This window comes from Phalacrocorax carbo, chromosome 24 (genome assembly GCF_963921805.1).
Source record: "Phalacrocorax carbo chromosome 24, bPhaCar2.1, whole genome shotgun sequence".
Classification (NCBI taxonomy): Eukaryota; Metazoa; Chordata; class Aves; order Suliformes; family Phalacrocoracidae; genus Phalacrocorax; species Phalacrocorax carbo.
This window is the reverse complement of record NC_087536.1, coordinates 676551-704382: the sequence shown is the minus strand read 5'-3', so window position 1 is coordinate 704382 and position 27832 is coordinate 676551. Positions and strand designations below refer to the sequence as shown.

Sequence of the window (27832 nt, the reverse complement as noted above, 5' to 3'; positions counted from 1 at the left end):
GATCCTGAGGACTGGGATGGGGATACCTGGGGAGATCCTGATGAAGCTAGTGCTGATGAAACAGAGGAGGTAAAGGGATGTAAAACCTCTTATCAAAACGAGAGGCATATGGGCCCACAGGGTGGAATCCCCAAACTACTGCCCGTACCAGCCCATGGCCAGGACCTGAGCTCAGTGATTTGCAAGTTATGTTTTCACACAAACCGGGTGAGACAGAGATGGAAAATTTGTGGCTTGTTTCACTGACTGGAGGTGATGGGATACTATTGAGTGATGACAAGGCTTGAGGGTTTTGGGGACCCGGTGTGTTTCTAAGTGATGGGCCAGCTGGCAACCAGTCTATAACTTTTTTGGGTGGCTCACTGGGCTGGTGGTATAGATCCCAAAGAACAAGGGGAGCCTATAGCCATTGGGATAAGGGGACTGTCGGATTTGGGAGAAGGGGTAAAAAAGGCTGCTGTGTACAGGCAACGTGTGAGAGAGGGCTGATACCTTGAACAAAAGCTAAAAGACAGAAGGTTCTGCTGTGCCTTTTGTGGTGGGCAGGATGTGCTAAATTTATGCCCGGCCAAGGCACCAGAATTGTTGCCTCATATATATATATATTATTCTTGGATGAAATGGAATAATGCAGGGGTTATTAGTAATTAAGAAAGGATCACAGTTAGGAGTGGAAACTAACACCTGAGAATTTTGATAGCATTCAGGCCGGAGAGGAGGGTATTAGCAATGGTGCCTCATTGACAAGAACCTCCTAAGAGAACACGCAGCAGTGGAACTTCAAGGACTGTCATTGGGAACATGCTGCTACAGAGAAGGGTGTGAAGATAAGGAGAGGCCCCAACTCAGTCAGCAGTGATAAAAGGGAACACCTTGGCCCAGACGGCGCTGAAGCAAGGGACTGGGGGAAAGGTGATTCCAGCGGGGGGATGTTGCGACCACAGACTCAACCGAGGGACAAAAGGACTGACCCCCCACCCCTCCTGAGCGTGGGCAGTGTATTAAAATCACACTGCAGCTTTAAATTTAAGCGGAGAAGATACAGAGCAATGGAAGAGGGGGATGCTCAGTCAGGCCCATGGTTATGTGGTGTGTTAACTGTCACTGACAAACGTCAAACTGAACTCCGGGAGGGGTACACACTAGGAGGAATTATCCCCAGTGTGGCCTGCACTGCAATAAAAGAATGCCTGCTTTCTAAATTCCAAAATTGAGACTTAGAGAGTTCTTTTAACTGGCTTTTACGGCACCCCTTGGGGTGCGGGGCCATGGCGGGGTTCGGCCCGGCGCCCTCAGGGTAGACCCCGAAATGGCGGCCGAGGCCTCGCCATGGCAACGGGGGCGGGGCTGTGAGGAAAAGGTGGGGCTTCGGCTGGGGAGAGCCAATAGGAGGCGGGCGGGGCGGGAGGTGACCCTATCCACGGCGCCCCGGCGTTCTCAAAGCCTCACCCGCCAATCGGGGCGGGCGGGTGCAGGGGTTGAGCCAATCCCGTGCGGCTCTTGGCGCACAGGGCGGGCATGGGCCCTGCTTCCGCTTCCGTCGGAAGTGCCGTCCCGCGGCCTGCTCGGGTGCGCGGCGGAGGCGGCGCGGCCTCCAGTCCGGCCGTGCCATGGCGGACGTGACTGCGCGGAGCCTGCAGTACGAGTACAAGGCGGTGAGTGCGGCCCCGTGGGTCCCTGGGCCTCCCCCGCCTCACTGGCCCCGTGCCCGGCGTCCCGTCTCCGGTGCCGGTAACCCAACCCCTCCCACTCCCCGAGCGGTGGCGGCGGCGGCGGCCCCGGTTCTCCTCGCGACAGCGGCCGGCCTGAGGAGCCCTGGGTGCAACGGGCCTTTGCCAGGGCGGGGCGGCGTTTCTGGGGACTAAACTCCTCTTTTTCGTTTTTTTCCTCCCCATTTCCCTCCCTCAAAGCGGGACTTCCCGGGCACCGAGAGGTACCGGAGCGCCCGAGCGAGGAGTGGGCCCCTTCGCCCGTCTGGAACGAGCCCTAGGGTGGCGCTGAGCAGCTCAGGCCCGGCTTAAAGCCTAAAGTCAAGCTTAGCGTGTGTGTGGTTAATTAACACCCGGCTAATTAAAATGCCAATTATTTGTGCCTCGAGCAATGCAGAAGATATTAAATTAAGATCAAATTATTACATTTATTATGTTAAATTAAAAGGAATTGTGTGCGTGTTGCTGTAGCGGATGTGCGGTGGGTGCTGGGTGCGGTGCGGCTGCCCTCATGGCAGGATCCCCCCGGCACCCCTCAGCCCCCCTGTCAGGACCCCCGTCAGCTCTCCCTCAGCCCCCTGTCAGCTCCTATTGCTTCTTTTCCCAGAATTCCAACCTTGTTCTCCAAGCTGACCGCTCGCTGATCGACCGGACCCGGCGGGATGAGCCGACAGGGGAAGTCCTGTCCTTGGTGGGCAAACTGGACGGGACTCGCATGGGGGACAAGGCCCAGAGAACCAAACCCCAGATGCAGGAGGAGAGACGAGCAAAGTGAGTGTGGGCACAGAGCCTGGGGGGTGCAGAGCCCTGGCTCTGTTTGCCTGAAAAACTCTCTGAGCGAGTAATTTCTCATTTCTGTCTTCGAATAAAGCAGCCTTGATTTGTTTTTAGTTGTATCAACAGGGTTGAATCAGGAATATTTTGTAGTGGGAAATATTTTGGTGGTGTCAGCACAGGGCCGCAGGCTAAAAACCACCGCCTTGGAAGGCGCAGAGACATCATTTTCTTTCTTTGCAGTTGCTTGCTCCATGTCAAGACACTGAACTAAAAGTGAAAAATGAAAAAATATGTGTTGTTCTCCTTTGTTTTCCAAATAAAAGAGATTAGCTCTACTTGAAATAGCAGGAGTGGGGCTCTGCTGCAGGGCTGACCCAGGCACTCTCCTCCCTGTCCCTCCTTGCAGGAGGAGGAAGCGTGACGAGGACAGGCATGACATCAACAAGATGAAGGGTTACACGCTGCTCTCCGAGGGCATCGATGAGATGGTGGGCATCATCTACAAACCCAAAACCAAGGAGACCCGTGAGACCTACGAGGTGTTGCTGAGCTTCATTCAGGCAGCTCTTGGGGACCAGGTGAGGATGGGGATGCCTTGGGACAGCTGCCCCTGCTCCAGCAGAGGAGTCACAGCCTGTAATATCCGGCCCTTGGATGTTTTAATCCTTCCTTGTAATCCCATGCAGTGGCTTCGCTCCCTCGGTGCTGGCTTTTGGGCTCGGGGGTGTTGCGATGGTGCCTCCAGAAGGGTCCAGAAACAGGAGGGACCGACACTGTAGCCTTCGTGTAGCAAATTTCTCCTCTGTACTACGCGTTATTCCTTCCACAGCCGCGCGACATCCTCTGTGGAGCCGCCGATGAGGTGCTGGCGGTGCTGAAGAACGAGAAGCTGCGCGATAAGGAGAGGCGGAAGGAGATTGATCTGCTGCTAGGACAGACCGATGATACCCGCTACCATGTGCTGGTGAACCTGGGGAAGAAGATCACGGATTATGGTGGAGACAAGGAAATCCAGAACATGGGTATGGGAAAGGCGTTGGGCTGGCAGAAAGTGGCATTCCTGGTGCTCAACCCAGCATTCTCTCTTAGCATTTGCATCGAGAGATGCCAGAAAAATGTTTGGATGGTTTTCAAGCCCCCAAACCACATTCTTTTCTTCTCTTGGATGCGCAGAGGTGTGGGCGGGTGTGTGGATCTGTGAACTTTGCATGCAGCGCCCAGATTTTTCTGATGACTTAACTCCGCTCTCCCTTGCAGATGACAACATTGATGAGACGTATGGGGTGAATGTGCAGTTCGAGTCTGATGAGGAGGTACGAGACGAGAGGCTGCAGGGTGGCAGCGGAGTCTCTGCCCTGTCCCCTTGCACTGAGCCACTCTGCAGTGATCGTGCTTATAGAATCACTATGGTCGAAAAAGACCGTTAAGATCAAGCCCAACCCAACCCCCCCAGGCCTCCTAAACCATGTCCCCAGGTGCCACAGCTACATGTTGTTTGAACCCCCCCAGGGACGGTGACTCCCCCCCTCAGGGCAGCCTGTGCCAGGGCCTGACCCCTCTGGCAGGGAAGACATTTTCCCTCATCTCCAACCTAAACCTCCCCTGGCGCAGCCTGAGGCCGTTCCCTCTCATCCTGTCACTGGTGACTTGGGAGCAGAGACCAGCCCCCCCTCACTCCAGCCCCTCTCAGGCAGCTGCAGAGAGCGAGAAGGGCTCCCCTCAGCCCCCCCTTCTCCAGGCTAAACCCCCCCAGCCCCCTCAGCCGCCCCCCAGCACACTTGTGCTCCAGACCCTGCCCCAGCCCCACTGCCCTTCTCTGGACACGCTCCAGCCCCTCCAGGCCCTTCTTGTCCCGAGGGGCCCAAACCTGAGCCCAGCATTCGAGGTGGGGCCTCCCCAGGGCCGAGCACAGGGGCCCCATCCCTGCCCGGCTCCTGCTGGCCACACCAGTGCTGACACAAGCCCGGGGGCTGGTGGCCTCCTTGGCCACCCGGGCACTGCTGGCTCATGCCCAGCCGGCTGTCAGCCAGCACCCCCAGGGCCTTCTCCGCCGGGCACTTCCCAGCCCCTCTGCCCCAGGCCTGGGGCGCTGCCTGGGGTTGGTGTGACCCAAGGGCAGGACCCGGCACTGGGCCTTGTTAAACCTCACACAACTGGCCTCGGCCCATCGATCCAGCCTGCCCAGGCCCCTCTGCAGAGCCCTCCTGCCCTCCAGCAGCTCGACACTCCTGCCCAGCTTGGTGCCATCTGCGAACTCACTGAGGGTGCCCTCGATCCCCTCGCCCAGATCATTGATAACAGTTTTAAACAGAACTGGCCCCAACACTGATCCCTGGGGAGCCCTGCTTGTGACCGGCCACCAGCTGGGTTTAGCTCTGATCACCACAACCCTGGGCCCTGCCGTCCAGCCAGTTTTGTACCATTTTTCCCATTTTACTGGGTCGCGTTGGAAAGTGGGCATTGGCTCAGGCTGGGATGTCTCTGCCAGGAAGGAGACGCTGGATTATTTTAGATGCTGCTTCCTGGTTTGAGGAGGATTTGTTGATTATCCTGCTAATCCAAGGCTTGTCGTGAGTCAGCATGACGGAAAGCAGATGGTGACATTTAGATCTCGTGGGGAAATTTGACAGATGGGGAAGAAGAGGACATTCAGATGCACTGGTTGGAAGCGTTTCATAGAAACACTCCCTGGGATTGTTTTTTGGAAGAGGTTGAGAGAAAGATATAGACAAATATGGGATTGTTGGAGGAGTTGCTGGCAGAATCCCTTTGTAAAGAGAAGAAATAATCATATCACGAGGTCCTTTACCTGAACAGCAGCGTTATGTTGCTGTTAAAAGCACAAGCCAGGCTGTTTCCCCTCAGGAACGAGTTGCCGGGTTATTAATTTCTGTCGAGGAAAAGCTTCTCTTTGATGTCTGCAAAAGCCTCTTACTGGAACTCGTCTTTTAACAGGAAGGTGACGAGGACATCTACGGTGAAGTGCGTGACGAGGCGTCCGATGATGACATGGAGGGAGATGAAGCCGTTGTCCGTTGCACCCTCTCAGCCAATGTGAGTCACCGAGGAACGCGTGAAACCTGGTTTGGGGTCGCCCGGAGGAGGGTCGGGGGCCCTCTCAGTCTGCGGATGGAGATAAGGGCATTTGGGGGTGGAGAGGAGCCTTGAAGCTGTTTGATGGAGGCCACGATGAACGTTAATGGAATTAACAGCTCTGGCAGCTGCTGGGTCTCTGCGGCTCGGCCAGGGTAGAGGGAGGCCCTGGGTGCTCGCTCCGTAACACAAGGGTCACATGCCTGCTTTCTTCTCGAAGGAAGATAACGTTTTTGTGGGTTTTTTGAAGCTTGTGGCGTCGGGAGAGCTGATGAGTTCGAAGAAGAAGGATCTGCATCCTCGGGACATTGATGCCTTTTGGCTTCAGCGGCAGCTGAGCCGCTTCTACGATGATGCCATTGTTTCCCAGAAGAAGGCGGATGAAGTTCTGGAGATCTTGAAGGTCAGTGGCCACCTGGTCCGCAGGATTGCAGCAGTCCCGGAGTACCCTCTCTGTCTGGAAGACGGGAATTTTCCCCACCAACTCGTTACCTCTTCAAATTTTGGCTGTGCCATATTTGCCAACAAGATAGATGAGTGCTGGACTAGGTTGGGCCTAGTCTTAAGTCACAGAAATCTTCTTCTAAGGGGAAGATGATTGGGTTTTTGTCAGCATTTTCAGGGAGATCATCGTAAATTGGGTCTGTTTCCCCTCTCATTTTGGTGCTGATGCACGTGTACACTGGGCATGGTGACTCGCTGGGAAGGAGTCGGGGAGGGTGGGTTTTTATCTGCGGTCCGAGTCGGGTACCTACTCTTGCGTGTAGCTGCTGTTGATCCACGTGATTTCTGTTCTGTGCGAAGCAGGGGTTCTTGTTCTGTGGGGCACAGCGGTAACCGGTCGGTCCTTGTTTCTTCTCCTCCCAGACTGCGAGCGATGACCGGGAATGTGAGAACCAGCTTGTTCTGCTCCTGGGCTTTAACACCTTCGACTTCATTAAAGTCCTGCGGCAGCACCGGATGATGAGTGAGTGCCGTTCCCTTTAACCTCGTTCTTTCCCTGCTGTTCTGATGTGATTCTCACCAACCTGAGGCTTTTTAATGGCCAAACTGTGGTCAACTGTGTTGCTTTGTGAAGCTTAGTCCCTTGTTTGCTCCCTTCTCTTGGTTCAACCCTTAACCCTGCCTGCCATCCCTTAATTTTCTTTCATCAGTCCTGTACTGCACTTTGCTGGCCAGTGCACAAAGTGAAGCTGAAAAAGAAAGGATAATGGGGAAGATGGAAGCGGATCCCGAGCTGTCGAAGTTCTTGTATCAGCTGCATGAGACAGAGAAGGAGGATCTCATCCGGGTAAGGCTAGAGGGAACCTCAGGCAGGATGAGAGGAGGAATCCTTGCTGCCGTCTGCGGTCATGGTTGCGTGTTTTATTTGCTGTTTGTGAGAGGAGCCTGCTGACTCAGCTGGGATCTTGAAACCATAGGAAATGTTGCTTAGGTGGTGGCTGAGACTTAGCTGAGAGGACGATATATTTACCACATCTTATTTTTGAGTCACTCACATGTTTGCTTTTCCAGGGAAATGTCAATATCTGCAAGTTTCACATTTTTACGCTGGTATTAACTGTCTTGTAACGGCACCGTTTCACCTCTGGGCCTCCTTGTTGCAAGGCTCACCACAATAAAACACCCATATCACTTCTGGTCAGCTCTAACTACCTGGGGTTGGAATGTGATACTCAACAGGTTCACTGGCGTGCAGGATTAGCTCTGCTCGGCCTTTGGATGATAGCAGTTCTGTGACTGATTTGGGGGTTGTTTTTTGGGGGGATTAGTGCCATATTCTTGCTTTGTTGCTCAAAAAAGCCCTGCTCAGGTTGATGTGAGGGGCCAGTTTGGTGTCTCTGTGTTTGGGGAGCACTGCTGGCGTGCAGCGGGATGGGCTTTTGCTGGGGCACTGCAGGTTTGTGTGTCTTCCCTCCCTGCTACCCTTCACCTGCTCTCCTGGAAGGCAAGCTTACATCCTGGCCTTGGGGGCACTGGTTTCTACTGCCAGAAATTACTGGCTTTGGCTGCGTGAATGCCTGTGCTCGAAAGAAGTGGTGGCTCGTGGCCATGTAGAGTCGCAGGGTGTGAAGCCGCGCGTGATGGGAGAGCCTGGCAGTCCGGAGGGAGGCTCGGCAGCTCTTCCCCGGGGCTGAATTCTCATCTCTGTGTGCAGGAGGAACGTTCTCGCCGGGAGCGTGTTCGTCAGTCCCGGATGGATACTGACTTGGAGACCATGGATCTGGACCAAGGAGGAGAGGTAAAATTCTTTGAAGTCATCTGTTCCTAGTGCTTCTGACCAGCACCCTCAGCAAGTGCAAAAAGAGTACTCGAAGTGGCGTGGGCAGGAAGATACCAAGAATAAGCCCCTGATGTGCTCAAGAGGCACCTGCCATTGGGTGCGGGTGTTCGTCCTTTGGTCGCAGGGTGAAAATGGCAGGAGAGGGTAGTTCTCTAATCCTCGCCCCTTTCCTGTTGCTCTTTCCAGGCCCTGGCTCCCCGGCAGGTGCTGGACTTGGAGGATCTGGTGTTTGCCCAAGGTAGTCATTTCATGGCTAACAAGCGATGCCAGCTCCCGGATGGCTCCTTCCGCAGACAGCGCAAGGGCTACGAGGAGGTGCACGTGCCTGCCCTGAAGCCAAAGCCTTTTGGGTCTGAAGAGGTAGGTGACCTGCTTTGTTCCCCCTTGTTTAGCACTGGCTGTGTTGAGTGACATCAGGTGACCGATGTCACCTACCTGGGCTTCTGTAAGGCCTTTGACGCGGCCCCCCACAGCATCCTTCTCTAAACTGGGGAGATACGGATTTGATGGGTGGCCTGTTCGTGGATGAGGAACTGGCTGGATGGTCACATCCAGAGGGTCATGGTCAATGGCTCAATGTCCGGATGGAGACTGGTGACGATTGGTGTCCCTCAGGGGTCCATACTGGGACCAGTGCTGTTTCATATCTTCATCAGTGTGACACAGACAGTGGGGTCGAGTGGCTCCTCAGCAAGTTTGCAGGTGACCCCAAGCTGAGCGGGGCAGTTGACGCTCCCGAGGGATGGGATGTCATCCAGAGAGACCTGGACAAGCTTGAGGTGGGCCTGGGAGAACCTGGTGTGGCTCAACAAGGCCAAGTGCAAGGTCCTGCCCCTGGGTCGGGGCAGCCCCCGGTATCAGCACAGGCTGGGGGATGGGGGGATGGAGAGCAGCCCCGCGGAGAAGGACTCGGGGGCGCTGGGGGACGAAAGGCTGGACGTGAGCCGGCAACGTGCGCTCGCAGCCCAGAAGCCAACCGTGCCCTGGGCGGCATCCCCAGCAGCGCGGGCAGCAGGGCGAGGGGGGGGTCCTGCCCCTCTGCCCCGCTCTGTGAGACCCCCCTGCAGCGCCGCCTCCAGCTCGGGGCCCCTCACCACGGGACAGACACGGGGCTGTTGGAGCGGGGCCAGAGGGGGCACAGAAATGCTCCGGGGGCTGGAGCCCCTCTGCTGCGAGGCCGGGCTGGGAGAGCTGGGGTTGTGCAGCTGGAGAAGGGGAGGCCGCGGGGAGACCTTATTGTGGCCTTCCTGTGCTTGAAGGGGGCTGATAAGAAAGATGGGGACAGTCTTTTTGTAGGGTCTGCAGCAATAGGACAAGGGGTGATGGTTTTAAACTAAAGGAGGATAGATTCAGACTAGATCTAAGGAAGAAACTTGTTACACTGAGGGCGGTGAAACCCTGGCCCAGGCTGCCCAGAGAGGTGGGAGATGCCCCATCCCTGGAGACATCCCAGGTCAGGCTGGACGGGGCCCTGAGCAACCCGATCTGGTTGGGGATGTCCCTGCTCACTGCAGGGGGGTTGGACTAGACGGCCTCTAAAGGTCCCTTCCAACCCAAACATTTCTGTGATTCTGTGCGTTGTTGCTAATAGCGTGACAGATACTTCCTGGGCCTCAACAGACTTTGTGGCTGTGACGGCCTCTCAGATGTCTTGAAGAACTGTTATTTCAAGCTTCAGAGATTTCACGTGGTTGAAGAGGGTTCCTGATTTCTAGTTTCTCCCTTCTGGAGTGCGCATCCTGCACTGGCGGTTTCTGTCTCGGTGCTGCCCTGCCACGTTCAGCAGCTTTGCTGAGCCCTCGGCTCTGCTTTTGCTCCCTCCTTGCTGTGATGTGCAGCGTGGGCCAGAGATCTGGCTGACTCATGGCGTGCCTTGTGGTAAATTGCCTGCAGCAGAAACGCGGTCTGATCTGTCCCGTCGTGAGAACGTGGTGGGGATTTGCTTTTTCCGATGGCGTAGCCAACTATAATTTATACTCGTTGGCGTGCACAGGCCAGCTAATGAGCCTTATTTGATCTCTTCCTAACCTGCTCCACGATCCTCAGGCACGGGGCTTCTCTTCTGGCCATCTGGAGACAACATGACCCTGCTACTCCCCAGGGCGTCTCTGAGGTCTCACATATGCCCCGCAGCCTGCAAGGTACTGAAACAAAGGCATTGAGCTCAGTGCGTTCCCTTTTCAGCAATTGGTTTCCGTGGAAAAATTGCCCAAATACGCCCAGGCTGGATTCGAGGGGTTTAAAACACTGAACCGTATTCAGAGCAAACTCTACCGTGCTGCGCTGGAGTCGGATGAGAACCTGCTGCTGTGTGCTCCCACGGTAAGGATCCCGGTACCCGGTTCCTCTGCGACGGCGAGCCCAGAAGGATGATCTGCTTGGGCAGAAAAGGCCGGCTGCGGCAGGCCTTTACCCTGGAGAGGGCACGGATTTGATGGGCCTGGTTCTGCTTGCGTTCTAGGGCGCTGGGAAGACGAACGTGGCGCTCATGTGCATGTTGCGAGAAATAGGAAAACACATTAACATCGACGGAACCATCAACGTGGACGATTTCAAGATTATCTACATCGCGCCCATGAGGTCCTTAGTGCAGGAGATGGTGGGCAGCTTCGGGAAGGTAAGGAGAGCTTCGGCCTTGGTCTTGTGGTGTCTTCTATTACGCTTACAGAAGGATATAAGCTCTGGCAGAAGCTTGTGGGGGAAGGATGAGTTTGGGTTGTGCCTTTAATCCCTGTTCGTGTCGCCTGGGCCGTGAGCGTGTGTCGATACAGGCTTTGGATGTCAGCGTGGGCTATGAAATCCACGCATTTCTTCCAGCGCTGTAGTGGGACAAGTATGAAGCTGCGAAGCGTCTCGGGGCTGCGCTGCTCTAACGCCGCCCCGGGGAGCGTGCGTTTATCTGGCTTAACCACCTGTGGGCTCCCTCCTAGCGCCTGGCAACTTATGGCATCAACGTGGCTGAGCTGACGGGGGATCACCAGCTGTGCAAGGAGGAAATCAGCGCTACCCAGATCATCGTCTGCACCCCGGAGAAGTGGGACATCATCACCCGCAAGGGAGGGGAACGCACCTATACGCAGCTGGTGCGGCTGGTCATCCTGGTGAGCCGCGCCGGTGCCCGCAGAGCCCTGGCATGGAGGAGGGGGGCAGTGACCAGGACCAGCGCGGGGTCTTTTGGCATTGCGGTTCCCAAACGTGCGTTAGTGGTTGAAGGTGTCCCTGGTGCTTGGTTTTGGAGAGACTGGGGCTTTGAGCTGCGGGATGAGTGCGCCTCGGTCCACAGAGGCGGGTCTGCCAAGAAACTAAACCAAAAATGCGTAAATAGAGTTGGTTTGGAGCGGGGTTAACTCGGTTCCTGTTTCCTCTCTTCAGGACGAGATACACCTACTGCACGATGACCGAGGACCCGTCTTGGAGTCCCTGGTAGCCAGAGCCATCCGCAACATTGAGATGACCCAGGAGGACGTGAGGCTCGTCGGCTTGAGCGCCACCCTCCCCAACTATGAGGACGTGGCTACGTTTCTGAGAGTGGACCCGGCCAAAGGCTTGTTCTACTTTGATAACAGGTACTGTGGAAAGCTGGGAGAGATCTTTACAGTCACATGGTGGGTAGCTGTTGAGAGCTGGGAAAGACCTGCCTCCTGTGGCAGGCAGTTGGGTGTTTGTCTTTCACTGGGCCTTCGGCCCATGCTCAACATGCATTTATTTGCTCTTAGATGTGCCGGTAAATGCACATTCAGAACTAGAGCAGTTAAATACAGCCTCAAAATTTGTGCCAGGGTTCCTGCGTTGTCATACTTGCAAGAGGGTGCTTCAGAGAAGGTGGATAAACTCTGCTGTACCTGTGTGCTGCAGAAGCTGTTTGAAGGAAGCCTAAAATAGGATTTTGGTTGTTCCTGAAATGCCATTTTTGCTCCCTGAGTGTGAGCATGGCAAATGGATTCCAGGGAAGGGGAATATGTGTTACTGTCCCCTACTGTTTAATCTAACTGGGCAGAACTGGAGCCATCAAATCTCTGAGTAAATTGAGGGACAAAGGAAGCACGTTGAACTTGGTAGCGCAAAATACGGGGTGCCTTTTGACAGGGCCTTTGCATCAGGGTTTCTCCGTTCTTCTGCTCTTTTAAGTACTTGATTTTTTTTTTTTTTTTCCTTGCAGCTTCCGACCGGTGCCCCTAGAGCAGACGTATGTGGGCATTACAGAGAAGAAAGCAATCAAACGCTTCCAGATAATGAACGAGATTGTTTATGAGAAGATTATGGAGCATGCTGGAAAGAACCAGGTTTGATACTTTATTTTATTATCCCTGACGTGCTTAACCCTGGCTCTTGCCTGTTGCTGGCGAGGCTTTTTTGAGTTGCTGTCGCTGCAGAAGCGCTGCAGTGGAGAAGAGAGTAGGTTTGGGTGGCCGATGGCAGCTGAGAGAGGAAGGAACACGGGTTTTCTCTCTGTGCCAGCTGCCTGATTAACGTATGACCTGTTCTTTTAGGATGAGGGAGTTTCTGTGATGCTGTCCTGTTAGATCCGGAGCTCTGTGCCTGGTTTGCAGGGCATCTGGACTAATTCTAGATCTTTTCCCGCCCGGAACACCAGGAGCACGGGGTCAAGCATCTTTGCCAGCTGCAGCTGCGGTGATTCCTCTCTCAGCGATGACACTGTGTGCTTGTTTAACAGGTGCTGGTGTTCGTTCACTCCAGGAAGGAGACCGGGAAGACAGCCCGGGCCATCAGGGACATGTGCCTGGAGAAGGACACCCTGGGCCTCTTCCTGCGGGAGGGCTCAGCCTCCACCGAGGTCCTGAGGACCGAAGCTGAGCAGTGCAAGGTAACTGCCCAGCTGGGGCTGTTCGGACCTAGCAACAGCAGGAGCGCAGCTGCAAAGGCGCCGCTGCCAGTTTGGTGCGGTTTCGCAGCCTTTTCTCTAGGATATGCGCCGCCTTCTGTTGCTGCTTTTCTCCCTGGTGGAACTTGGCTCGGGCAGAAAACCTAGAGCTGATTGTGTTTCCGCTGCAGAACCTGGAGCTGAAGGACCTGCTTCCTTACGGCTTTGCCATTCACCACGCCGGGATGACGCGAGTGGACCGCACGCTGGTGGAGGATCTCTTTGCTGACAAGCACATTCAGGTGAGCCTCGCGTCCCAGGAGGAGTTCCTGTGTTTGGGGCAACGCTCGAGCCGTGTTTTCCAATAGCTCTTTGGGCAAAACCAAGAGGATCAAGCGTAACCAACCCCCGTCGCACTCTACCGAAGCTGCTGCCTGATGAAGGCAGCCTTGATTTTTGTGTAAATTATAGAAACTAAAAGCACATGACCAGGAGCAGAGTAGGCAAAAACTTCTCCCCTAGGCTTAGCTGAGCGCTCAAAGCTAGAGTTCTTCTGTCCCAGAGCAGGCTGTCTCCTCCGCAGTTGCCCCTCTGGCAAAACTCCATCCAAGCAATTTCCTGGCTGCGTTATAAATGGAAGGCAAAGGATTTTCTCAGGGTCATGCGGTGAGCTGGGAAATGTGGGCAAAGATCTTGCTGTTTATCTGACCTTCCTCTGCTGAGCTGTCAAGACAATCACAGTTCTCAGACTTTGTCCCTTTTATGCATGTTCCTAATGTCAGGACCAGCATTTTAGATCCTGTTTTTTCCCTAGGAAGAGGCTTCTGCCTGGCTTTGATCGCTGTTTCGCTCCTGCAGGTGCTGGTCTCCACAGCCACGCTGGCCTGGGGTGTGAACCTGCCTGCTCACACCGTCATCATCAAGGGGACGCAGGTGTACAGCCCCGAGAAGGGGCGCTGGACCGAGCTGGGTGCTCTGGACATCCTGCAGGTGAAGTTCTGGAAACAAAGGTGCTGCCAGGACCCGGGGCAGGGCCTTTCCTTTCCTGCTGAGGCGTATTTGAGGTCTGCTTTTGTATCCTCGGTGCAGTTGCTCCCTGCTCTCTGCTGTCAGACTGTCTTGGCTGTTCTGGCAACAGCCCTGCCGTGAGGGCAGAGGAGGAACAGATCCGTGGGAGAGCGGACAAACGATTCCTCTCCCAGTATCTTGCCCAGACACATCTGAGAGAGTTCTCTGTGTCTCCTGCCAGCTAAAAGTAACAGCAGACTGAGCAATCTGGCGGCAAAGCCCCAGGACACGGCAGCAAGGAGAAATTGCCAAGCTAAAAGCTTTTCTGTTCCGCTGACCTCACTTTCTCATTCCCTAGATGTTGGGGCGTGCCGGGAGGCCTCAGTACGATACCAAAGGAGAAGGGATCCTCATCACGTCCCACGGTGAGCTGCAGTATTACCTCTCCCTGCTCAACCAGCAGCTCCCCATTGAAAGTCAGATGGTGTCGAAGCTCCCGGACATGCTGAATGCGGAGACTGTGCTCGGCAATGTCCAGAACGCAAAGGCGAGTGTGAATCTTTGCCTTCCCCCTTCGCACCCGGGGGGTTGGTGGGGAACTGCAGGGGCCCAGGGGTGATCCGTGTTGGGGAAAGATGTTGTCACTTGTATGGGAGCAAAGAAACCTGCAACCTTTGATGCCCGGGGAGCAAATTTTGAAGAGATGTGGAAGGGCAGCCACAAGAACTGGCAGGCTGTACGGCTGGCTGGTGTGTCAGGCGAGTTGGGTAGATGTTTCCGTAATCCAGAGCAGAGATCTCCACGTGGAGAAGGATGCTGGGGAAAAGTCTGCACGTGGAGGGTGGGTGTTTTTGTTTTTTAATCCCTTAATAATTCTCTGGTTCTGGAGGAGAGTTACATACGGCGCTGCTGGGCTTGCAAGTTCTGGTTTAACGTTGGCACGGCAGGATTTGGCTGGGCTCGGCCCGCTGTGTCCTGTGCTAGTGCTGGGAGCTCTGGGCTCTGGGCTCTGAGCTGGAACGTCGCCCTGGCTTGCCCTAAGGCACCTCCGTCGGCTCTTACGGCGCCTTGGCGTTTCCTCAGGATGCAGTGAACTGGCTGGGCTATACCTACCTGTACATCCGAATGCTGCGCTCCCCCACTCTCTACGGGATATCCCACGATGATCTGAAGGGGGATCCGCTGCTGGACCAGCGCCGCCTGGACCTGGTTCACACTGCAGCCCTCATGTTGGACAAGAACAACCTGGTGAAGTACGACAAGAAGACGGGGAACTTCCAGGTGAGGCAGGACATGGGAAAGGCACTGTGACCGAGCAGGGCTGGACAGGAGCATCCTCTAGCTGAGAGAAAGGAGGCAAAGAGGCATCTTGCTGATGAAATACAGTTCCCAGGGAACGCCGCTGAGTAATTCAGAGCTGTCGTGCTGTTTGCCAGCACAGAGAGTGCTGGTGTAAAACCTGACCCTCAGTCTGTCGCTGTTGTGCGTTTGCTGCTGCCTCTTAAGGAAATTCACATTCCTGTTGCATTTTCATTGCTTCAGAAGCAGTGAGATGAGAAAAGGGGAGGCTGTGGTGTGTGCAATTGTGTACCAGGTAAAGCAGCTCTCCTGTGTGATTTGTAGCCTGTGTTTATGCTTAGCTCGGCTGGAGATGCCTCCCCTGCTGCAGCCTAGTTCCTCCTCAGCATCTTCTGTCTGTGCCACGAGCAGTCAGGTGTCTTCCTGCTGTGTCACTCTGGCTGTTGTCCTTGTGGCAGGTGACAGAGCTGGGCCGCATCGCCAGCCACTACTACATCACCAACGAGACGATGCAAACTTACAATCAGCTCCTGAAACCCACCCTGAGTGAAATTGAGCTGTTTCGGGTCTTCTCGCTGTCCTCGGAGTTCAGGAACATCACTGTGAGGGAGGTATGGAGCCAGACGCCTGTCCCGAGCGTGACAGCCCCGAGGCATCGGTCTGGATGCTGCAGGGGAAGATGCAGAGCTCGCCCTATAAGGGACCGTTCTCATCTCTCCTGCCGTGGGTTTTCTGCAGGAGGAGAAGCTCGAGCTTCAAAAGTTGCTGGAGCGAGTTCCCATCCCGGTGAAGGAGAGCATAGAGGAGCCCAGCGCCAAGGTGAGCCCTGCCTGCCCCCCTCGAGGGGACTTCCCTGCCTGGCCCAAGGGGAGCAGCGATCCTTGGGAGAGAGCTGTCATAGTAAATGTCCCTCCCTGGGGCGGGATTGCTGGTCTCTTCCCTCTGTGAGACACCCGGGACCGTGCCAGAGTTGCTCGAAGAGCTGTGGGCGTTCTTGTCTCCGGTCGAGCACGCTGTCCTGCGCGGCGGGGCAGTCACTCCCCTCTAACCGCTTCTGTCCTGCCGTGCCTCAGAGCCCACCGGGATCAGGTGCGGAGGGTGCTGAGGGCCTCTCTGTTCTGCTTCCCCAGATTAATGTGCTCCTCCAGGCCTTCATCTCCCAGCTGAAGCTGGAAGGATTTGCTCTCATGGCAGACATGGTATATGTTACCCAGGTGAGTGAGGAAACACGGCCGGGGCTTCTCTGTTTCCGTTTAGGCGTGTGCAGTCCAGCCACGTCTCAGTCTCGGACAACTATTTGCACCTCAGAAATTCAGTTTGTGATCATAAATGGCTTTGAAAATAACCAGAGTCAGCAGTGAGAAGGTGTGACCCCTGTCAGGATGGGAACTAAATCTTCATTCATTGGCGTCTCCACCTTGTAATGAAAATAAATCAGCGCAGGAGAACTACAGTGTAGCCTTATTCTTCTCCCACAAAGGCCAAGCTCCCGAGGCTGGGAATCAAGTAATCGCTCCACCTGTAGGTGTTTGGGATGAAGGACCTTTAAGTATAATTCAGTGCTTAAGTGAAGCTTACAAGAAAGGTGGGGAAAGACTTTTTACCAGGGCCTTTAGCGATAGGACGAGGGATAACGGTTTTGAACGGAAAGACGGTAGATTCAGGTTGGATATAAGGAAGAATTTTGTTTTACAGTGAGGGTGGTGAGACACTGGCACAGGTTGCCCAGAGAACCTGCGGATGCCCCATCCCTGGAAGTGTTTGAAGTCAGGTTGGACGCAGCTCAGAGGAACCTGATGTAGTGAAAGATGTCCCTGCCCGTGGGTGGGTGGGGGGGTCAGACTAGATGAAGGTCCCTTCCTACCCAAACCATTCTATTATCCTGTGGCCGGGCAGGAAAATGGTTAGAAAGGAAGGAAGAGCTAAATGTGGTGCTCGCAGCCAAGCTCTGAGAGCTGCTCTCTGTTCCGGCAGTCTGCTGGGCGGCTCATGCGCGCCATCTTCGAGATCGTCCTGAACCGCGGCTGGGCCCAGCTGACCGACAAGACCCTCAACCTCTGCAAGATGATTGACAAACGGATGTAAGTGAGCTCTCGGAGGTACTTTCTGATTGCAGGCTGGATGTCTCTGGCGTGGGATGAGGCTCTTCAGTGTAGCCTGGCTAGGTCTGCAGCGTTCGGGAAGGAGAGCGCTCGTGCCTGTCAGGGCGTGAAGGAGCGTGTGTCTGGCCGAGGGCCGGTCTCCGGCAGCGTGGGGAGCCTTGGTGCTCCGAAGGCTCCGTCTCTGTTTCCTTGCTTATCTCACCCCGTGGTGTCCTCGCAGGTGGCAGTCCATGTGCCCTTTGCGCCAGTTCAAGAAACTGCCTGAAGAAGTGGTGAAGAAAATCGAGAAGAAGAATTTCCCATTTGAACGGCTCTATGACTTGAACCACAACGAAATAGGTACGGAGGCACGGGCAGGGTGGCAGTGTGCGGTGTCTGCCTTTGTTCTCTGCCGTGTTCTGACCCAGAAACCGGGGGTTTGTTCCTCTCTGAGTGAAGGGGCAGAACTGGTGAGGGTCCTGGTGTACAGCCTGAGGAGGGCAGCAGCTTTGCCCTGGCGCCTTCCAGCTGCTCAGGTTGCCCATACTGAATACTATTTGGTTTTGGGGGCTGTTGGTCACCCTGTTGTCCGTCTGTCCTGACAGCAGTACCTTTCTGTTGCAGGGGAGCTGATCCGAATGCCCAAAATGGGCAAGACAATCCACAAATACGTTCATCTGTTTCCAAAGCTGGAGCTCTCGGTCCACTTGCAGCCCATTACCCGCTCCACCCTGAAAGTAGAGCTCACCATTGCCCCCGACTTCCAGTGGGATGAAAAGGTGAGCTGTGTAGCTAAATATCACCAGGCTAAGCACCACGCTGGGGGAAGGAGGGCACTTCTGGGGCAGGATTGCTGTGGGAGGGCTGATGTTCAGCTCCTGGAGTTCTGGAAGGATCTGGGTGATCTGGACTCTGATATGAAGGTAACAGCTGCCCTTGCTCAGGTACACGGTTCGTCCGAAGCTTTCTGGATCCTGGTGGAGGACGTGGACAGCGAAGTGATCCTACACCACGAGTACTTCCTGCTGAAAGCCAAGTACGCGCAGGACGAGCACCTCGTCACCTTCTTCGTGCCCGTGTTTGAGCCGCTGCCCCCGCAGTACTTCATCAGGGTGGTCTCCGACCGCTGGCTCTGTAAGTCTCCTCCTGCCAGGAGCACCTCAGTCGTGCAGCATGAGTTCTCCCCGGGGTCTGAGGGGGGAGTTCAGGACCTCTTCTAGTGCTGCGCTGGGTGAAGGACTGCTGACATCCTGTTGGCAGAGGGAGCTCAGGGAGGAAACCACTGGAGTGCTTTTGGAGATGAAAACGCTTTCTTGTGTGTCTGACAGCCTGTGAGACCCAGCTGCCCGTTTCCTTCCGCCACCTGATCCTCCCTGAGAAGTACCCTCCTCCGACCGAGCTGCTGGATCTGCAGCCGCTGCCCGTGTCGGCTCTGCGAAACAGCGCCTTTGAGAGCCTCTACCAGGACAAGTTCCCTTTCTTCAACCCTATCCAGACCCAGGGTGGGTATTGCCTCTGCTCGCTGCCTCCAAACTGCCCCTCAGCAGAGAGCCCTGGCTCTTTTGGTGTTCACAGTCCCATCGCCTTGGTTTTGTGGGGTTTATTCACGTATTTTGAGGAACTTCGGTAGCAAAAAAAAGTCTACTCTCTACCTCCCTGAGCCTTAGAGGTTTGATGGCTTGAAATCTTTCTCCATGGGTGAGAGTATCTTTGATATATTCCTCAGGGACATCAGGCAGCCAGCCCAGGGCTGTCTGGCAGCAGCAGGTTTGCTCCTGGAAGCCGTGTCTGTGCTAACGCTGCGGCGCAGGCTCACAGAGCCGGCTGGCCCCAAACTCCTCCATCTGTGCTGCTCGTAGGGATGGTGCTGTGAGCGAACCAAAGCTGCCCTGTCGTGTGTCTCTGCCTGAGCTTAGCCAGGGCAGGGAATTCATACTTGTGAGCTGCTGTGACAGGCTGGAGCCTGTTTTGCTCTGTGGATCTGGGGCTAAAGCTCTTAAACAGCCCCTCCTTTCCATAGCTTCTCCTTGCGCAGGCTGGGCTGGGGCTGTGTTCCCCTGCCCATATCTAGAGCTTTGATAGGAATCCATGGAGATTTTGCTGAAGTGCTCTCTTGTGTTGTCCACCTGTCCCCAGTGTTTAACACGGTGTATAACAGTGATGACAACGTGTTTGTGGGGGCCCCCACGGGGAGCGGAAAGACTATTTGTGCTGAATTTGCCATCCTGAGGATGTTGCTCCAGAACTCGGAGGGACGCTGCGTGTACATCACCCCCATGGAGGCCCTGGCAGAGCAGGTAAACCCGGCGTCCTGGGGAGAACTGGAGCCTTACCCCAGCTTAGATTTCTTTCTTCATCCCCTGTTTCCCTTTTCCTCATCCCTTCTTTGCTGTCACATCCCTCAGGATGACTCCAGAGCCTTTTGACGAATTGTGGTCTCTCTGAGGGAGCAGAGAGGCCCAGCCCCAGTGCCGACCTGCCGGGGTTGGTCTGTGCATGTGCGCATCTCCAGGGGTTTGGTAGGATTTGTTCTACTTTGAGGTTGACAACATCATCCCTTGCGTTTTTGGCAGGTCTTCTTGGACTGGTACGAAAAGTTCCAGGAGCGTCTCAACAAGAAGGTGGTCTTGCTGACGGGGGAGACCAGCACTGACCTGAAGCTGCTGGGCAAAGGGAACATCATCATCAGCACCCCTGAGAAATGGGACATCCTTTCACGGCGCTGGAAGCAGCGGAAGAACGTCCAGAACGTCAACCTCTTCATCGTGGACGAAGTGCATCTCATCGGGGGCGAAAATGGGGTGCGTCTGGAGGGGGAGGAGGGCGCTACTCATGGGAGTGATGCTCGTCATCGTGTTGGGCGTGTAGAGCTGGGGTGGGGTGGGTGGTTGCTCCCTCCTAATACCTGGTCTGAGGCCGGCTTTTCCTGCCGGGCGTCTCCCCAAGCTGCAGGTTGGGCTGGGGTAGGAGGGCCGTATCCTTCGGGAAGCTGAGGAGTTGTTTTCCCCCGGGCTCTCCGTGGGTGAGAGTGCTTGGCCAGAGCTCAGCCAGGAGAGGCGGCTGCGGTGGGGAGAGCTCGGCGCTCCCTTCCTGTTCCTGCTGCAACCTGCCCTCTCCTGTCTGCAGCCGGTGCTGGAGGTCATCTGCTCCCGCATGCGCTACATCTCCTCGCAAATCGAGCGGCCCATCCGCATCGTGGCCCTCAGCTCGTCCCTGTCCAATGCCAAGGACGTGGCTCACTGGCTGGGCTGCAGCGCCACCTCCACCTTCAACTTCCACCCCAACGTCCGCCCCGTGCCCCTGGAGCTGCACATCCAGGTAGGGTTTGGGCAACCCGCAATCTCCTTTTCCCGTCTGCCTGGTTTCCAGACAGCGTCACTGCCTGCTCCTCTTCCCCCACAGGGCTTCAACATCAGCCACACGCAGACTCGCCTGCTCTCCATGGCCAAGCCCGTCTACCATGCCATCATGAAGCACTCGCCCAAAAAGCCGGTCATCGTCTTCGTCCCGTCCCGCAAGCAGACGCGGCTCACGGCCATCAACATCCTCACCACGTGTGCCTCGGATGTCCAGAGGCAAAGGTAATGATGCTGTGGCCTGTGTCCCTCCTCTTGAATCTGGCAGGGGCAAGATTTAGGGCTGTTCCGCTGGGCTGAGGGACAACTAGTGATAGGGAGTGGTCTCATTAGTTGTCACTCGGGCATCTGCTGCCATCTAACAAGGGTGAGTGCGGGATTTTTTTCCCCTGGGGCGTGGCAGCCCTGGCTGTACAGGCAGCCTGGGGAGCGAGGGGCTGGGGAGCAGCTCTGCACAGGGAGCTGGGGGTTCTGGTTGACAGCAAGGTGAACACAAGCCACCAGCGTGCCCTGGGAGCCAAGAGGGCCAATGTGCCTTGGGGGGCATCGAGCCCTGCATCGCAGCCAGGCGAGGGGGGGATTGTCCCGCTCTGCCCCGCGCTGGGGCGGCCTCACCCCGAGCGCTGTGGGCAGCGTTGGGCACTGCAGGACATTGAGGGTATAAAGCTACTGGAGAGTGTCCCGAGGAGGCCACGGGGCTGGGGAAGGGTTTAGAGGGGAAACCGTACGAGGAGCGGATGAAGTCCCTGGGTTTGTTCAGCTGGAGCAGAGGAGGCCGAGGGCAGCCTCATGGCGCTCTGCAGCCCCCTCCCGAGGGGAGGAGGAGGGGCAGGGCTGGTCTCTGCTCTCTGGTGACCAACGCCAGGCCCCGAGGGAACGGCAGGGAGATGTGCCAGGGGAGGGTTAGGCTGGGCATTAGGGAAAGGTTCTTCCCCCTGAGGGTGGTGGAGCCCTGGAACAGGCTCCCCAGGGAGGCATCACAGCACCAGCCTGGTGATGTTCAGCAAGTGCTTGGACAAGGCCCCCAGAGACACGGTGTGAATTTGGGGTGCCCTGTGCAGGGACGGGAGCTGGGCTCGATGGTCCTTGTGGGTCCCTTCCAGATCAGGGCATTCTGTGATCAGGGAGGGACAGGCTTGCTGGCCCTGGCAGGTGTCTCGTTATTCCCCCCTCTCCGGCAGGTTCCTGCACTGTGCAGAGAAGGATCTGGTTCCGTACCTGGACAAGCTGAACGACAACACTCTGAAGGAGACACTCGTGAACGGGGTGGGCTACCTGCACGAGGGGCTGACCACCATGGAGCGGCGAGTGGTGGAGCAGCTTTTCAGCTCCGGTGAGCGGTGGGATGAGGACACGGCGCTTCTACTCGTAACCCATTTTCCCCGGAGCTTGGCAGTTCCCGTGGTCTCTGGACTGGAGATAACGGCTTGCTCAAGCCTTGTGTCATTTCTCTACCTCCCGGGTCCAAAAGGGCCACGATCTTAAACTTCACCGTCTCTCCTTGGCCTCCCTGTGTGCCGAGACCCGTCTGCCCAAGCGCAGAACCCCCAGATCTTTCTTCCCCGTTTCCGTGACCCCGAGGCGCTCTGCCCGCGGGCTGACCGCTCTCCCCGTGTGCTTTCCAGGTGCGGTTCAGGTGATGGTTGCCTCCCGCAGCCTCTGCTGGGGTATGAACATCGCCGCTCACCTAGTGATCATCATGGACACGCAGTACTACAACGGCAAGATCCACGCGTGAGTATGTCGCGCTGGGGGCAAGACCGGCTGCGGCTTTCCTCGGTGTCCGTCCTGCTAGTTCAGGCTGCGCTGAGCACGAGGGAACGATGCCCTAATCCCAAAGGACTCCATCCCTGTCCAGGCAGAGGCTGGGCATCGCTGGTGAGCGGTGGGAGTTTTCCATGACGCTTCGTTAACTCTCTCTCCCCGTCCCAGGTACGTGGATTACCCCATCTACGACGTGCTGCAGATGGTGGGCCACGCTAATCGCCCGCTGCAGGACGACGAGGGCCGTTGTGTCATCATGTGCCAGGGATCCAAGAAGGTGGGGTGCCATTTCTGGCCTGTGAATGTCTCTCTCCTGCCTGGGGCGTGGGTTTCTTCTCCCAGCTTTGGGCAGGCTGATGTATAGCCCTCACTCAGAGCCCTGGGAGGAGCTCCAGGACTTTGGAGGTGCTGGGGTTTATTTACCCCTTCCCTCTACTCCTGCCTCGCTGTAGGATTTCTTCAAGAAATTCCTCTATGAGCCCCTGCCGGTGGAGTCGCACTTGGACCACTGCATGCACGATCACTTCAACGCCGAGATTGTCACCAAGACCATCGAAAACAAGCAGGATGCGGTGGACTACCTCACTTGGACGTTCCTGTATCGCAGGATGACGCAGAATCCAAACTACTACAACCTGCAAGGTGGGCAGAGAGGGCTGTGGGGGACGTTGGGGACGCTCTGCCTGGGGGCTGTGCTTCCGCAAGAGCAGCTTTTCTGCGTCCTGGGGAGTTTCTGAGCCCTGACGCGACGCTGCTGTACCCGCAGGTGTGTCCCACAGGCATCTCTCGGATCACCTCTCTGAGCTGGTGGAGCAGACCCTCAGTGACCTGGAGCAGTCCAAGTGCATCAGCATCGAGGACGAGATGGACGTGGCTCCCCTGAACCTGGGGATGATCGCTGCCTACTACTACATCAACTACACCACCATCGGTAAGGGCTCCGCGAGGGACAGGTACCGCACGCAAGCGTCTGCCCGTGCTCCCGCGCCCCCTGCGTCGCGCCCTGCGCTGCGGGCGACGGGGAGAAGGTGCCATGAGCGTGGCCGGGGGTGTTAAACTCTCCTTCAGCACGAGGCTGCGTGTTGTCTGCCTCGAGGCACCTCACGTGCACGGGGTTCAACGCTGTATGGTTTTCCCTGACCCCTCTACCCAGAGCTCTTCAGCATGTCCCTTAACGCCAAGACCAAGGTGCGAGGCCTGATTGAAATAATCTCCAACGCTGCCGAGTACGAGAACATCCCCATCAGGCACCACGAGGACAACCTGCTGCGGCAGGTGAGCGGCAGCGTGTCGGGTCGGGGCCCGGAGGCTTCCTGCAGGGTCAGGGGAAGGAAACTGCCTGCATTTTCGGCTCTGTAGGGCTTAAAGCACCGATGGGTTTATCATTTCTCCCCGTAGCTGGCCCAAAAAGTTCCCCACAAGCTGACCAACCCCAAATTCAACGATCCCCACGTCAAGACCAACCTCCTGCTGCAGGCTCACTTGTCGCGCATGCAGCTGAGCGCCGAGCTGCAGTCGGACACCGAGGAAATCCTCAGCAAGGTACGCCGGGGGCGGGTGGGAACCCACTCGCCTTGCCTGCGCCACTGTGCTCTGTCACTCCTGACCCGTCCCTGTCCCCTCGCGTCCAGGCGATCCGGCTGATCCAGGCCTGTGTGGACGTGCTGTCCAGCAACGGCTGGCTCAGCCCGGCGCTGGCCGCCATGGAGCTGGCGCAGATGGTGACGCAGGCCATGTGGTCGAAGGATTCCTACCTCAAGCAGCTGCCTCACTTCACCTCTGAGCACATCAAGCGCTGCACGGACAAGGTAAAGCCTGGGGGCAGCGCCGTGGTCCTGCCCTCGCCCACCGAGGCAGCCCTGGGTAAGCGCGGGGCTGAAAACGTCTTCCTTGCAGGGGGTTGAGAGCGTCTTCGACATCATGGAGATGGAGGACGAGGACCGGAACGCCCTGCTGCAGCTCTCGGACGCCCAGATCGCCGACGTTGCTCGGTTCTGTAACCGTTACCCCAACATCGAGCTCTCCTACGAGGTGGTGGAGAAGGAGAGCATCCGCAGGTGAGGCGGGGAGCGGCGGCGGGGTCCCCTCGGTGCCGTGCCGGGGCCGACGGCACGCCATGACCCTCGGTGTGGGTTCTTTCCATGCAGCGGGGGGCCCGTGGTGGTGCTGGTGCAGCTGGAGCGTGAAGAGGAGGTCACTGGGCCTGTCATCGCTCCCCTTTTCCCCCAGGTACGTGCCAAAGTGTGTGTGTGGGGGGGGGTTGTCCCCCACTGCCCCCAGCCCGTTAACTCTTACCTCTCCGGCAGAAACGCGAGGAGGGTTGGTGGGTGGTGATCGGCGACTCCAAATCCAACAGCCTCATCTCCATCAAGCGTTTAACGCTGCAGCAGAAAGCCAAGGTGAGCGGGACCGGGCAGGGGGGCGGCAGCACCCACACGGACACGGTTTGGGCGAGCCGCATGGGTGCCCGGTCTCCCCTCCGCGCCCTCCCCCCCCAACACCCCCCTCCTCTTCCTCACCGCGTAGGTGAAGCTGGATTTCGTGGCCCCGGCTACGGGGACGCACAACTACACGCTGTACTTCATGAGCGACGCCTACATGGGCTGCGACCAGGAGTACAAGTTCAGCGTGGATGTGAAGGAGGCGGAGAGCGACAGCGAGTCCGACTAACGCGGCGCCGTGAGGCTCCCCGAGGGGCCGCAGGTCCTGGCAAGGATCCCCCTGAAGTTCAGCCACAAAACCCCAACTGTGGTAGCGCTTGTGTCGCCTCCCCTTGTGTGGCTTCGGTGTATTTTCCTGGGTTTTTTTTTTTTGGTTTTTGTTAAGATATTAATGCTTTGTACAGTGTTTTTTAGAAAAGAGCTGCACGTGGAAGCGTGACAGATGAATAAATCTTGAGACCGATCTTGCCCTCTGCACTGCTGGGTACGGGAGGGGGGGAAAGGGAGGAGGAAACCAGCACCCCTGCCTCTGCTTTGCCCCGAGGCTGTCCCCGAACTCCTTTGTAGGTCTGTGCCTTCAACGTGGGGCTCAAATGTTCGTTAGCAGAACTAATCAAGGCAGACTTGGCTTGGTAACCATTTTGAGGAGCGCTATGTCAGTGTCAGCCCACAGCAGCAGACCTAAATGCTTCCCCTCGGGCTGTGCTTCACGGCGAGGCATAAAACCAGCTCCCCGGCAGGCCTGGCCTCCTGTGCCACCTCGTCCGGCTCCCACGGGGGCACCCCTACCCTGTTCCGCTCACCCTGAGGGCGACGGGCACGACGGTGACAGCACCGAAAGGAAGAGCCGGAGGCTTTGGCTGGGAAAGGACAGATTTATTGAGTGTGGGGCAGAAAGAGGGGGGAGCAAGTCCTGCCCCACCTCCCAGAGCCAGCCGAGTCCCCGCAGAGGGGCCGTGCTCCCGTGCACACTGCTGGGGAGGCCAGTGGGACCCCTCCGTGGTCCCGGGGATGCAAAAGTACACCTCGGCGGGCAGAGGAGGTCGGTCACCATCTTCCCTGTGTCCTGTCCTGCCGCTGGGGAGGGGGGAACGCACAAGGGCATTCAACCTCTCAGCTGACTTCGGGGCGGTGGTACTTCCAGAAGGCGATCTCACCGTCGTCGCTGCACGAGGCCAGCAAACCCGGCTCCTTCGGGTTCCAGGCCACGCAGTTGACGTCCTGCGAGTGTGCCCGGGGAACGTGGGCGGCGAGGCTGAAGGTGGGCTGCCGCGGGTCGGAGGACGCGCTCTCCTCAAAGACGCGGATGGCGTCGTCGCCGCAGGCCGTCGCCAGCGCCCCGGTGAGGTGGCACCTGGAGCCGGCAGCGCCGGGAGCGTCACCCGCGCTGCCACGGGGGAGAACACGGAGCCAGGTGGCTTCACCGCCTCCCCGCCACTCACCACGCCACGTCGTAGATGGTCCTCGTGTGGTAGCCGGAGAGGTTGCAGACGCATTTCCAGGTGGGGTCGGTGCCACTGCAGGCCACGCCTGGAAGGCAAGGGAATAACTGGCTCCCGGCCTGCTCTTTTCCAGGTTATGGGCAGCTCCGAGGCACGCGAGATAGGCCGGGACCCTCACCTTCCTCGTTACCCGGTTTGTACTGCTGCCAGATGCGCACCGTCTTGTCATCGCTGCAGGAAGCCAAGCGTTCGCCGCTGCGGTCGAAGGCAACGCTCCACACCGTGGACTCGTGGCCCTCCAGCGTGGCGCAGCACACCCAGTCGTCCTCCTCTTCGTGGTACAGCTTCACCGTGTCGTCGTAGCTGGCCGAGGCCAAGAGCTGAGGGAGGGCAGAGGAATCACCCAGACGCCAGGCAGCTGCCCTTCACCCGCGGTTTGAGGTCGGCGGAGCTGGAACAGGACCACGTCGCCGCTCTCCAGGCCCGTTCCCGGCTCTGGGCTGGAAAAGCCAGCGCGCACGTGTGCGCGTCCCCCCGCCCCGGCAGGCCCCGCTCTCACCTCCTGGTTGGGGTGCCAGACCACATGCTTGACGTCCTGCGTGTGGGAGTTGAGGACGCTGACGCACTCGTACTCCTCCTCCTCGTCCACTACAGAGGGAAAACTGTGATGGTGAGAAGGGGGGAGGCCAGGGCAGGGGGGGCAGCTCTCCACCATCCCCCCTTCTCTCCTTCTAGCTCGGGTGGGGGGGCTGGCCCCTGCTGCCCCCTCACCTTCCCAGACCCAGACGCTCTTGTCACGGCTGCAGGTGGCGAGCAGGGAGCCGGAGGGGGCCCAGGCCACCGACTTCACCTCGTTCTCGTGCCCCTCCAGGGTGGTGACACACTGGGGAGGGAGAGGGGAGGAGCGGGGCTGTGGGGTGCTGGGGGTGTTGTGGGGGGTGGGGCGGGCTGGGCTGGGGTGGGGTCTCACCTCAAAGTCATTCTCTTGCCTCTTCCAGATGCAGGTGGTGGCGTCAAAGCTGGCGGAGGCCAGGTAGGAGCCGCAGGGGGACCAGGCGACCCTGCGCACCGTGCGCTGGTGCCCCTCGCCCAGCACCGCCCGGCACGACCAGCCTGGCCCTGGCGAGGGCAGGATGGGGCCCATGCGGGCAGGCCCCGCCCCCCGCCCCGCCCCTCCTGTACGCTCTCCCTTCCCAAGCCCCTCCCTCCTGCCACTCCAGCCCCACCCCCTCAGCCAAACCCCCACAGCCCTGCTAGCCCCGCCCCCTCCCTACGGCCCCTCCCTCCCGGCCCCTTAGCCCTGCCCCCTCCCAGACATGCCCCACCTGCCCCCGCCCCCTCTGCCAGCTCCTCCCTCCCCATGCCCCGCCCCTCCCCAGACACACCCCCCTCACTGCCCCTATGGTCCCGCCCCTGACACACCTTCTAGCCCCGCCCCATCCCTCCCATCCACCCCGTTAGCCACGCCCCCTCCCCAAACGCGCCCTTCTAATCCCGCCCCCTCCCCACGGCCATGTCCTTGCAGCCCCCCCCCCCCGGCCCCTCCCTCTGGCCCCCGCCCCGGCGCCCACCTTCCCTCGCCCAGAGGCGGATGAGGCGGTCCCCGCCGCAGGAAGCCAGCAGCCCGCCGCCGGGGCTCCAGGCCAGGAACCAGCACCGGGAGTCGGGGTGCGCCGGGAGGCGGCACAGCAGCTCCAGCGCCTCCTTCATGGCGGCGGCGGCGGCGCGCCGGGACGTCAGCACGCCGGAAGCGGAA

The 27832-nt window shown here is 57.7% G+C and overlaps 2 protein-coding genes across 2 annotated transcripts; one reads left to right on the top strand and one right to left on the bottom strand.

Annotated features, from left to right (window-relative positions):
• Positions 1 to 1527: 1527 nt before the first annotated feature.
• SNRNP200 (small nuclear ribonucleoprotein U5 subunit 200) lies at positions 1528 to 25097 on the top strand. Its single transcript, XM_064472749.1, has 45 exons — positions 1528 to 1655; positions 2317 to 2480; positions 2893 to 3064; positions 3316 to 3508; positions 3744 to 3799; positions 5442 to 5540; positions 5830 to 5982; positions 6447 to 6546; positions 6734 to 6870; positions 7738 to 7821; positions 8050 to 8223; positions 10048 to 10185; positions 10325 to 10480; positions 10794 to 10964; positions 11236 to 11429; positions 12023 to 12146; positions 12539 to 12688; positions 12877 to 12987; positions 13544 to 13675; positions 14052 to 14240; positions 14777 to 14974; positions 15451 to 15603; positions 15731 to 15811; positions 16123 to 16206; positions 16967 to 17073; positions 17315 to 17433; positions 17698 to 17852; positions 18018 to 18207; positions 18402 to 18575; positions 19210 to 19370; positions 19647 to 19874; positions 20200 to 20391; positions 20476 to 20654; positions 21611 to 21762; positions 22055 to 22163; positions 22362 to 22470; positions 22646 to 22835; positions 22960 to 23124; positions 23347 to 23468; positions 23592 to 23735; positions 23825 to 24001; positions 24090 to 24250; positions 24341 to 24422; positions 24500 to 24592; positions 24720 to 25097. The coding sequence occupies exons 1-45, from the start codon at positions 1611 to 1613 to the stop codon at positions 24861 to 24863; spliced, it is 6411 nt and encodes a 2136-aa protein (XP_064328819.1). The 5' UTR covers positions 1528 to 1610; the 3' UTR covers positions 24864 to 25097.
• Positions 25098 to 25495: 398 nt separating this feature from the next.
• CIAO1 (cytosolic iron-sulfur assembly component 1) lies at positions 25496 to 27825 on the bottom strand. The gene is made up of 7 exons (XM_064472750.1): positions 27648 to 27825; positions 27047 to 27195; positions 26848 to 26959; positions 26636 to 26724; positions 26255 to 26456; positions 26077 to 26164; positions 25496 to 25988 (listed from the first exon to the last, which is right to left on the bottom strand). Exons 1-7 carry the CDS (start codon positions 27784 to 27786, stop codon positions 25748 to 25750), a joined length of 1020 nt encoding a protein of 339 aa, XP_064328820.1. The 5' UTR covers positions 27787 to 27825; the 3' UTR covers positions 25496 to 25747.
• Between the last annotated feature and the right edge of the window lie 7 nt (positions 27826 to 27832).